General features: G+C 35.2%; 2 protein-coding genes across 13 annotated transcripts in view; both read right to left on the reverse strand.

Moving 5' to 3' along the window:
• The window catches only part of acot7 (acyl-CoA thioesterase 7), a 165,254-nt gene extending 155,218 nt beyond the window's left edge, over positions 1–10,036 (reverse strand). For 3 of the 12 annotated variants that reach the window (XM_067395330.1, XM_067395324.1, XM_067395325.1), the window contains exons 1-2: positions 8,716–8,953; positions 554–671 (exon numbers count right to left, since the gene is read on the reverse strand). In XM_067395330.1, coding sequence (XP_067251431.1) covers positions 554–671; positions 8,716–8,795 — 198 coding nt within the window. In that variant the 5' untranslated portion in view covers positions 8,796–8,953. Of the gene's footprint in view, positions 1–553; positions 672–1,812; positions 2,254–8,529; positions 8,629–8,715; positions 8,954–9,582 lie in introns of those variants that run through there. The other 9 variants (XM_067395331.1, XM_067395335.1, XM_067395329.1 and 6 more) reach the window with 8 other exon arrangements.
• Positions 10,037–10,831: 795 nt separating this feature from the next.
• On the reverse strand, positions 10,832–11,724 carry hes2.2 (hes family bHLH transcription factor 2, tandem duplicate 2). The gene is made up of 3 exons (XM_067394010.1): positions 11,542–11,724; positions 11,343–11,430; positions 10,832–11,239 (listed from the first exon to the last, which is right to left on the reverse strand). Exons 1-3 carry the CDS (start codon positions 11,722–11,724, stop codon positions 10,920–10,922), a joined length of 591 nt encoding a protein of 196 aa, XP_067250111.1. The 3' UTR covers positions 10,832–10,919.
• Between the last annotated feature and the right edge of the window lie 606 nt (positions 11,725–12,330).

The following is a 12,330-nucleotide window of genomic DNA, read 5'->3' on the forward strand; positions in this document are numbered from 1 at the left end:
CTTGAATCAGGGCCAAAGAAAAAAATATTTATCACATTTTATAGATTTTTTAAAGGTTTAAGTATATATATATATATATATATATATATATATATATATATATATATATATATATATATATATATATATATATATATATATACACTTTTTATTCATTTTAGAATAAATTCTTATATATATATATATATATATATAAGAATTTATTCTAAAATGATGTATATTACTTTACAATGTAAATAATATAAATTTTTTCAAATTACAGTAATGAGAAAGATATTGTTTTGCATTAATCTAATGAGAATCTGTGGTAAAAGGCAAAGAAATAATCTAAATGATCCTAAAATGGAACTCATTTCTTGACAGGCTTTGTGCATTTCACTTATCACTTATCAAAACAATCAGAATGTTCATCAGTTACATCTTTACTATGCTCATCACAAAATACACCACACTTTATATATAAAAAAGATGATGGTTGCAATGTTGAAAGCCTTGCATTGAACACTGTTCATATAACTGAAAGACCTAAAGAGTTTTAGGAAGAGGAACTCACCCCGGTTTGAGTATTGCAGTGGCGTGTGCCAATGATGCAACCTGCTTCCTCAATCATCTTCAGGATAGTGCCACCATGAACATTACCAACAATGTTGGCATCATCAGGACGCATGATCCTGAAAGATTAAAAAAAAAAACTTTATACCCCCAGTTTCACAGACAAGGCTTAAGCCTAGTCCCAGACTAAAATGATGCATGTTTGAGCTGTTCAAACTGAAGGCACTTTGCAGTGACATATCTTAAAATATGTCAGTGCCATTGTTTTGTTTTTTTTTCTAGGGCACATTTATAAAAAGCTATTTAAATGTCCTAATTGGACTAAGGCCTACTACTGGCTTAATCTAAGCCCTGTCTGTGAAACCAGGCCATAATTTCTAGGTTTTAAAGATGCAAAATTTATTGATTACCATATTTAGTATTGGTCACATAAATATGCATACTTTTAGGTATATTTTTTTGACTTAGCTTTCTCTCGGATATTAAATTACTGTAACAATTCAAGTGCTCACAAATTGTATTCATTAAATACATATGACAATATTATTAAATTACATTATCGTGTTATATCTTCTGCTGCACAGATGTAAACAGTAGGGAAGTTTGATATACAAAGATCACACTGACTCAATTTCCAGGCTTCAAGACTCTAATGATTCATTCATAGACTACAAGCATTACTAGTCAATAATTATGTTTATATTAGTTCCCGTACCAACAGTGCTGATATTATCTACCGTTTACATCACTCTGCATTTCTGTGTTTGTGCATTCCAAACTGTCCAAACAGATGCAACATTCATATATATTTTATACATTCTTAGAGTGATTATATATTTATAACCACTCTAAAAATGGATTGTCACACAGGAGTGTATTGGTTGCATCATAAAAGACAGAAGGAAAAAAAACAGTGAAGTACAAATGACACAACAAATGACAACATATGGTGAAACAAAAACAAACGTAATTACATCCACAACCAGTTTGGGGAGAAATTCTGCTAAGTCATCTTATGCCAAAACATTTCCTGTCGTATTAAACTACTTTTAAACCTCCATGAAACAACAAACAAGTAATGACAAGTTCACTGAATTGTTTTGTTGAAAAAAAAAAATCCACGTCAAACACAACATTACAAACACACAAACCTTAATGTCTGGAAGAATATGAGGGTGTGTCTATGTCTGGAAAAATATAAATTAGTGTGTGTGTCTGTTTAGAAGAGTATGATGATGTGTGTCTGTTAGTCAACTCTACCTGCTGAGCTCATATAGAGAAGCCATGACTTCTTAAAAGTTAGACGAGAGAGACTTGAGAAGTTCCCAACACTACAGTGACGTTCAGCGACAGTAGAATACTTTCATTCATTTCCTCCATCACATCAAATCATTCATGACATCATATTCTTCTTCACCACAAGTGTCATGTGTTTCACTGACTCAGACTCCACCCACCACCTTCATTCAAATTCTGTGGGTCTTCAGTCAATTCACTAGCAAATGACACATTCACAGTTTTGTTCTGAATATTTAAGGCTCTAGAACACACTAGATGTTAACTGAAATGAAAAGAAAAAAACATTCTAAACTTGTTACTTAAATTTGTTCAACTGCTAGTTACAATTCTAAATTTCAATACTGTTGAAAAATAAAGACATTCCTGTGATGACACATTCTATATATATGTGCAAAGCAGCTACATTGTTTAGCAACTGCAGACAGTCTACATTTTCAATAATAAAACATATTACTTGGTGCAAGAATTATTTATTCTGATTATTATTCATAATAATTACTAATAACTGTTTATTAAACATCTGTCTTGTATCAGATTGTTAATCCCATTGTTGTATAAAAGTAATGTCATATTTTTTTATATATATAATTATTAAATCATTTTATGTTGAGCTCTATAAAATCTACTATGTTTTTATTTTAGATGTATTGAGGGTCATTTTGTGTAGATATATTCATACCTGCATTAACGTTAGGCCTAGAGTCTTTAAAATCGTTTAGTTTACCATGGTGAATAAGCCGAGGTACCGGTTGAAAACACAAAACATTTTTTGTCACATACAGCAAACATCTCCTCACTATCCGCTAGCTGCCTGTCCCCTGAACACACTGTAAAAAAACTCTGTCACTGTAGTCGCCACAAGCTCCTAAAACGGCAATAAAAACAAACTGGTGCAGCCTGGACCACAAAACATAATAAACATGCTCCAGCCAATAACCGACAAGAATGATTTTAAATGTGCGTTCATGACTGTTTCAAGAAGCACGGAGGGGAGGGGGAGGAGGAGCATAGACATATAATAGTGTTTATTATAATGTCTATGAGAAGGAGGAGGAGGGAGGGTCTAGCTAGCCTCTGTTTTGTTTGACAACACTTCAAATGTCAACAGAAAGTTACTCCACCCAGGATTACTTAGAGCACCTTTAAGAGAACAGACATGGAAATTGTAGCGAAAGAGACCAACTTTGATTCAAAGCACACTTCCAACCAGTGAAGCGTTCATGACCTCAAGGCTAGATTATTGTAACGCTCTACTGGGTGGTTGCCCTGCTCGCTTGATAAACAAACTACAGCTGGTCCAAAACGCAGCAGTTAGAGTTCTTACTAACCAGGAAGTATGACCATATTAGCCCTGTTCTGTCAACACTGCATTGGCTCCCTATTAAACATTGTATTGATTTTAAAATCTTGCTAATTACTTACAAAGCACTAAATGGTTTAGCTCCCCAGTACCTGAGCGAGCTCTTAATGCATTATAGTCCTTCACGTCTATTGCGATCTCAGAATTTAGGCCAGTTGATTATACCTGGAATATCAAATTCAAGCATTCTTCCTAGCATTGTTCGAGAAGCAGACACACTCTGTCAGTTAAAATCTAGACTAAAAACATCGCTTTAACCTTGCATACACATAACACATTATCTACAAGTAAATTGTTAGGCTGCTAAATTAGTTCAGCCGAAACTGGGAACACTTTCCATAACACCTGATGTACTCGCTACATCATAAGAAGAATGACGTCTATGCTAATATTAGTCTCTCTCTGTTTATCCCGAGGTTTGCCGTAGTCTGCAAGATCCAAGCCGTATCCAGTTGAGATGAAGGACCTGCGCCTAGACACGATGAAAACACAGCCCTGAAGTGTCAACTTAACTATCCCCTGCGAAGGCCTCCCTCTCTTTCCTTTCTCTTTGTATAGATAAAACGTTATCCATATTATTCCAGTTCGCATAGATCCATGGACACAACTATTTTTTTCTGTATTTTCTGTAAATCCATGAGTTTACATTAACAGGAAAAACGAGATCTCTTGTTCCTTTACCCATTCATTACAGTCAACTTAACTTGAAAAATAAATAAATAAATAAAATTTATATATATATATATACACACACACACACACACACACACACACACACACACATACATATACACATATATATGATTTGTAGGGCTGCACGATTAATCGAATGAGATTGTCATGCGTGTCTCGTCAGTAAAGCCGGTTCTGTGATTGGCGGTAAATGTTCATCACCTGCTTTCAAATGGAGCGGCACTTAATATACAGAGCCGTAGTTCGCGGACAAGCTACGCAATATCGCGTTCATAATCGAAGGCGATTCATATCGATATTGAACGCGATATTGCGTAGCTTGTCCGCGAACTACGGCTCTGTATATTAAGTGCCGCTCCATTTGAAAGCAGGTGATGGACATTTACCGCTAATCACAGAACCGGCTTTACTGAGGAGACACGCATGACAATCTCATGCGATTAATCGTGCAGCCCTAATGAAAACTCTTAACTACATTAGTTATAGTAAAAAACTTGTTTGCATTCAGTTTGCAATGCTTTGGTTCACTAAAATAGCTAAACAGAGACAGTATATAACATGTAATTTGGTTCAAAGTGTTTTACCCCATCACTGATCCTTTTAATTGCATCTTGTGAAACAAAAAGCACAACAGCAAAGATCCTACCTGGGAATATGAGGATAATGATGAAAGCGTCTGATCTCTCTCAGAAACAAAATGCCATTCTCAATAAAATGTAGCATATTTTCTTTTTTGCAACTACACAGTAACAAAATGACCCAACTTGTTAAGCACAAAATGGATCTAACAACACTAAGTGATTCACCCTGGCTGCTAAGTAAATTTGGTTACCTCTGAGTAAATGTGGTATCTGCGCAACATTTTCATGTGAATATAATGTGTGTGGTTACTATGTGATCTAGCAAAATGCAATGTGAAGAGAAATGCAATTCATTATAATTATATAAACCATTATAAATGTCACACATAATTATGATGATTTATTCTGTAAGATTATTAATAAGGAAATATAAATTAAAATACATATTAGGAACACAATACAAAGGGGGGGAGGGCATGTGTTAAAGGGTTAGTTCACACAAAAATGAAAATTATGTTATCATTTACTCATCCTCATGTCGTTCCAAACCCGTAAGACTTTTGTTCATCTTCAAAACACAAATGAAGAGATTTTATATGATAAACATATTGAATTTAGGCCTTTATTCACATATAAACATGCATAAATGCACACATCAGTTACACGAAAAGCTCAAGATTAAAGAAAGCTCAAGCATGCTTGCTTGACGTGTGAGAACCAATGAGGTTCATTGTCATGTTTTAAGCAGCACGTTTGAGCTTCCATAGGAACCAATGAGGTTTGTTCTTACACATCAAGCAAGTACAGTTGAGCTTCTGTTGATGTTCACTGGCTGATCAATTTTTATATGTGAATAAAGGCCTATATTGAACCTGTTCATCATATAAAGCGATTGTGTATCTCTCTTCAGAAAATTTGGACTAAACTTTTCAATCCATATGGATTAGTTTTACAATCTCTTTGTGAAGCAACCAGTGTTAATTTCCTTGACAAATAATTTGTCATAATTTGTCAACATTTTTTCACGGATGAAAATGAGACAAAGACTAAAGACTACAGGCTCTTCAGACTGCTTTGCAATCAATGAATAGCACACATTTATGCCAAACGATTGCATATAAGCTAATGTTGATAAATTATGACAATATTTATTACACAATGTTTATATGGTAGTATGTTTTAGACGGTTGTAAGAATGCATATTTTATCTCCCTCATCTGAATTTAAATGAGCAGCCTGCTACAGTGCAGACTGCAAACATTTCAAAATAAGAGTCACAGTGTATTTCGGGATGGTTTATAATTATTATTTGTTTCCTGGTCATTATTGTTATTTTGTTAACACAATAAACTGTATTTAATTTAATTTCTATTTAAATCATAGTAAACTAGGGCTGCACGATTAATCGCATGAGATTGTCATGCGTGTCTCGTCAGTAAAGCCGGTTCTGTGATTAGCGGTAAATGTCCATCACCTGCTTTCAAATGGAGCGGCACTTAATATACAGAGCCGTAGTTCGCGGACAAGCTACGCAATATCGCGTTCAATATCGATATGAATCGCCTTCGATTATGAACACGATATTGCGTGTATCTTCTGTCACAGGAAGGAAAGACTAAGAACATTATTTGACACATTATTCAATATATTTTACAAGTATAAGGGTTTTTACAGTTAACTAAACCTAAACCATAAAAAAATCTTCATTACTTGATATAAACGTTAACTGAAATAAAAAAAATAAAAATATTTTATTTTATTTTAACTTATTTTATTTAATCTAGTTCCTAAGCTTTAACTTAACCTGATGCACTAAAATAACTAAAACAGAAATAAAAATCAATATAGACATTTAAAAGCAAAAACTAAAAGACATAAACACTCAAAAAATTACTAAAACTTTTAACTAAAATTACAATGAAAGCAGAAAAACAAAAACATCTAATCTAATCAAAATTTTAAACAAAAACTATAATAGTACCTTAATGATAAATGTGTCAATCCCTGACAAGAACTGAATTGAGCTTTCTTTCTTGTCTTTTTGCACTTGAACAGTTTATTCGCTTTGGCAAAGTACAGTTGGTTGTCTTGCATAAACAGTTTGGAGAATATCAGATGTAAAACAGTGTATTGGATCTGTGTTTTGTTAGAGAAATGCTTACTTAATGCATTACAATTTAACTAAATTAGATTTTAGTTGACTAAATCTACTGTAGATTTAGTCGACTAAAAGCTTGTGATATTTAGTCGACTAAAAGCTTGTGATATTTAGTCGACTAAAAGCTTGTGATATTTAGTCGACTAAAAGCTTGTGATATTTAGTCGACTAAAAGCTTGTGATATTTAGTCGACTAAAAGCTTGTGATATTTAGTCGACTAAAAGCTTGTGATATTTAGTCGACTAAAAGCTTGTGATATTTAGTCGACTAAAAGCTTGTGATATTTAGTCGACTAAAATCTTGTGATATTTAGTCGACTAAAATCTTGTGATATTTAGTCGACTAAAATCTTGTGATATTTAGTCGACTAAAATCTTGTGATATTTAGTCGACTAAAATCTTGTGATATTTAGTCGACTAAAATCTTGTGATATTTAGTCGACTAAAATCTTGTGATATTTAGTCGACTAAAATCTTGTGATATTTAGTCGACTAAAATCTTGTGATATTTAGTCGACTAAAATCTTGTGATATTTAGATGACTAAAACTAGACTAAAACTAAAACAATTTCCGATGACTAAAATATGACTAAAACTAAATGGCATTTTAGTCAAAAGACTATGATTACAACTAAATCAAAATTTGCTGTCAAAATTAACACTGGAAGCGACAAAGTGGTTTCATGGACTGTCAATTGATGTGTTGTGTCTAAGTCTGTTCGTTCCCCCTATGTTTCCTTTCTAATCCTAAACCTACCTGTAACCCTAAGAGAAACAGACTTTGATATAAGAGAGGGACAGATGAAATAAAGTCCTACGGGTTTGGAATGACATGAAGGTGTCATTGATTTTTTTTTTTTTTTTTTTCATTTTTGGGTGAACTAACTGACCCTTTAATGCACCAGCATACTGAAACATCCAGCAATTGAGGTCTATAACAGGTTCTCGTCGTGAAATGCATCCACTTGCAAAGCAAAAACTATTTACAGTGACTTATAGAGGGAGGACAAAACTTGCTAATGCACTCTGAAACTACAAAATTATCCTGGACTCTAAAAGCTTTTTTTCACCAAATACTACATTACAATAGTATAACGACAATAATACAAAAATACAAAACTATAGTAATTTATAGTAAATACTATAGTGTTTTTGAACCATACTATAGTAAATTGTAGTATAGGCCTACTGTATATATTACAGTATTTACAAAACACTTACTGTATTACAGCATACTGTAGTATTCTAACTATAGTGAACTGAAACTGTAGTAAATACTGTAGTATAATTTAGTTTTTACTACAGTAAACTGATGTGTATTGTAGTATAATTACCCTGTAAGTTAGTTGTAGAAAACTTAAAGTGGGTAAAGTAATTTAAATTAGGGCTGGGCGATATATGTTTTTTCATGTGGGTAAGTATAAACATTGGTAGTTCAAATGATTAATCAAACTGAAGCCGGACAACTATTTGAGTCAGATGTGACGACGTGGAAACGATAACAATTCAATGCCTATAAAAGTATCAGTGTCATCGTTACTGTCCAGAAGTGCAGCACTACACTTCGGTAAAGTTGGTTTTATATTCGCACATTCGGACTTCTGATAAATTCAGACTTTCCAATAAATGTGCAATAAATTAATGTTTGCGAATTTTAAGCAGCGACATGATATGGAAAACCAACGATTATCAACTTACAACATTTTTCACAGTCGATCAAAATAGGCAAGTATTGTTTTAATGGCATATTTACTTGTGAATGTCCACTGAATGTCCAATGTAGTGTGATTAACAAGGCTATTGAATACTGATGTCCGAATGTGCGAATATAAAACCAACTTGACCGAAGTCAGCACTACTTGGTGTTGTTGTTGTCACATGATACCTGTTCATTTTCTCAGCGTAGATCAAAATTAACCAATCACAGTCGTTTGGATTAGACTTATGCTTTAGCGATTACCAACGCGGAATTTCATCTGTAAATCTGGTTTGGAATAAACAGAATTATACGATTATACGTTTTAGCATTAGAATGTTTCCAGTAAGAAAACAAAACTATCGGAGAACAAACCTCGATGTAGAATTCGGCTTTCTGGCCCCCCAGTTTTGTTTCCACAGATAGTGGAAGAGTTGATTCTGTCTCAACACCATTAGCTATTGACATGTAGATTGGCAAATTCACACAAACACATCAGCAAAATATGTGAGCGTGACAACAAATACCGACACACCGTCCAAATCTCATAAAATTTGCACGTGGTTGATTCGATGTGCATTGGCGGGTAACCCAAGCTGTACCACTTACAAGCACGAGAGGGCAGTAGCTACGCTTCAGCATCGAATGACAAGAGAAGTATTCTGTGACACCGCGCTAGTCGGCTATCAATGGACAGGCTTTTTAAACATTTAATCCTGATTACTGAAACAAAGGGATAAACACATGAGCGCCAAAATTTATGCTAAGAAAATATCACGCATAACAGTAATTTTGATTTCATTTCTACTTTATGCACCAGTTTATTTCACGATCCGCTTCTAGAGCAATCATCATAGCTGAATGAAATACACCACGCTATTGAAGTCCCGTACATCTCTTGAATATAATATTTCTTCCTTGAAGACTAATAAGATAACCTTGTGTTTCTGTCAGGGCTCTACATCAGCATTGAGGTCATCACATACGACATACGATGTGCCCGGCATGAACTGTGTGGGAAAAAAAATGCACCAGCATCCGAACGTTGTTCTCATCATATGAAATGAACAAAAGTAACGTCCTCGTGTATTTCATTCTCATTAAAACGTATTAGTGATCTCCGAAAAGGATCTTAATTCTATTTGTGGAGCAGGCTTCGGATTAAAGGGCCGCTTCATCGGACGTAAATTGAGATCCATCCATTGAGTCATTGAAGGTTAGAGCTACATAAAAGCGCCTTACCTGCATATCTGGATGGATGGTGTCGCTTGTGCATTTGAAATAGACATCATGAGCTTGCCTTGAGTCGAGGCTCGTCTTTAACCCCTATTCCGTGTGTCGTAATGAAATAGACTGAGTCAGGCGGAGCGAGAGCTGCGGGTTTGAACGGTAAATCGATTGACAAGGCTTCTTCCACTACTGCGGTGTAAGACGTGATAAAAATCAAACTGCTGTTGATCATTTAACATAAGTACGGGGCGTGAATGGTTTATCCGTTCATATAAACTGTTTTAGAAAATTTTACTTCCGTTTATTAACAGAAGTAGGTTACACACGTGGCGATATAGTACAAGCTGTCCCTTGTTCTCTATAAACCAAAGAAACGTTTTATATAAAATATTAACCGTTCATACATTCTAGACTTTAGGTTTAACAACATGTTCATCGATTGTTGAAATGAGTAACAACTGTAAATCTTTTACACGCTTGCTTGTTTAATTTATTTCACCCTTAATTGAACCACCGAAAGGTGGCAGCAGAGACCAGGCTTTCCTGCAAGCGTTCATAGAGAGGCACGCTTGTCAAGCAGCTGTCACTGATTGTTTGCATTTATTTATTTAGCAGACTATCTTTTTTTCGTACCTCACAGTACATTCAACGTATAAGCCTGATGTTTTTGTCAGTAGGCCTTCCCTGTGATTAGGCTGAATATCTGCCGCATTACCACTGTTGCACCAAATTGTCCTCATTTGCGCGCCCAAATCATGTCATTGTTATTTTTCATATGCTTCTCCTTTGTGCATTAGCTCTGTTTGTGCTCTTAAACTCATATTTTATTTTACTTCAGAAAGAATGATGCAAGGAAAACCAGCTGTGTAGCCCAAACTTTTTATTATAAAATGTAGCACAATACATAAATGTATAAACAAGTAAATACATAGCACATCCCCAAAAAAGAGATTTCAGTGAACAACACAGAGTGTTTACAATTAAATAATCTGCACCAACCCAGGATACTGAAGTGTGAGGTGCAAATGTTTTACATTTAATAACCCTTAGGGTTTTACTAGGCGTTTTCAAGAGCCACCGACGATTTAACCCGCAATGGGTAATAAATCTAACCACGTTATGTACAGGTCACGCGCAGGATCTTTATGAAAACAAAAAAATATATATATTTGAACGGGTCTGTTCCATTACTATACACTGGACTGGAAAAAGCAAGTATACAATACTTATATGTTATTTGATGACTCGTAGGCTATTCATCAAGTACATTTTAAAAGAGACTACATATGTTGCAGATTCTGAAAGGCTTGCATTAGAAGATTAGAACAATAGTCATTTGTATGGTAGATCTACCAAGGTCTCCAGACTTTGGCATCGTTGATCAGTGGCACAGGCTGAGGTTGACTGAGAATCGCAGCGTTGCTTTTTTCTGGGTTTACGATTCTTGAGCTGCTAGATTTCAAATTCAGAAGTTTTTGCTGGATTTGTGACATCATTCTGGAGCTCTGTGCACAGCAGTTCTGGCAGCCTGGTGTCTTGGGCATCATCGAACGCTGGATGAACTCGTTGACGCGATGGCGGGTTTCTGTGTCGAGGTTGGTTTGCGGTAGGCGAGCTGAAACGCGCTGTAGGCAGGTTGTGTACCCCTCTTTAAAACTAACGGCGCCATCTGTAAGCAAAGAAATATACAGTTTAGTTTGCTTTGAAAACTAGTTTATATCAGACGACCATAATATGAATTGAAATTGAAAGTGTATCTAAAGAAAACTGACCTTTAGACGGAGTGGATTGAATATCAGTCAGGAATCGAACGGTCATCTCCAAAATGTCAGCTTTCTCCAGTTTAGAATAACGGCAATTCTGAAATAGAGAACAGGCAACGGTAAGAAAAAGCGTAACACACGTCAGCACTTCACGTTGAAGACAGACTATCTAAACCTATAATGTGTTTAGCCTATGAAAAAAACTTACATCTTTGCCTGTGAGCGGGAGAATGAGCGCTTTTAATCGGTTGAGGCTCTCGTTGATGCGCGCTCGTCGTTTCTTTTCCAGTAAGGGTTTCAAGGTTTTTCTCAGTTCGTTTGCCTCCTTTCTCATGGCCACGGTACGGGGCGCATAAGACAGAGCAGATACAGCAGTGGCGTTAGGAGTCATGTTGAGGTTTTCAGTGGGAAGGTCGTCTGTGCTGGATCGAGGATCCGCGCGGGGTTTATATTCCTGACCAGCGCGTCATGGGAACGCCCCCACGCCTCAGACAACTCCTCTAGCCAAATAACTTTAGACTGTCGAATAAAAGGACGCGTCTGTAGCGTGTATAAATTATATTTAACTCTTAATCTCATTTTGAAAATCAATATGAATCATTTTATAAACCAATATAACACATATTTGTTTATTTCCAATATGCTGTAATTTAATTTTTGCTCTTTCCCCCATAATGTCATATTTAGACTGAGAATTTTTGACAATGACCGCTTGTATTTAAACTACTATTTATATTTATTATTTGACTCATTTAACCAAACTTTTAACATATATTAATGCATCTTTTATAGCCTCCTACTCTACTATTTCACCGTTGAACATATAAAAGCCTGAAAACTGTTTTGGAACAATTTACATCTATTATTTAACGTTACAATACGTTTTCTATTGTTCTTTCATATAGATGCTTGCGAAGAAAACATGTTAATGAGAAGAAGAGGGATGCTGGCGACGCGTAAGGACATGGGATTTGGATCCAGTTTAGGGCGGAATAAG

Source organism: Chanodichthys erythropterus, chromosome 9, assembly GCF_024489055.1.
Source record: "Chanodichthys erythropterus isolate Z2021 chromosome 9, ASM2448905v1, whole genome shotgun sequence".
In the NCBI taxonomy this organism is placed as follows: domain Eukaryota; kingdom Metazoa; phylum Chordata; class Actinopteri; order Cypriniformes; family Xenocyprididae; genus Chanodichthys; species Chanodichthys erythropterus.

Bases quoted from the DNA above. Each gene is read 5' to 3' on its own strand.
- hes2.2 (XM_067394010.1), bottom strand. From the start codon at position 11,724: ATGACTCCTAACGCCACTGCTGTATCTGCTCTGTCTTATGCGCCCCGT. The intron at 11,431-11,541 runs GTAAGTTTTTTT...TCTCTATTTCAG, and splicing joins TCCCGCTCACAGGCAAAGAT to AATTGCCGTTATTCTAAACT. The intron at 11,240-11,342 runs GTCAGTTTTCTT...CTTTGCTTACAG, and splicing joins TCAATCCACTCCGTCTAAAG to ATGGCGCCGTTAGTTTTAAA.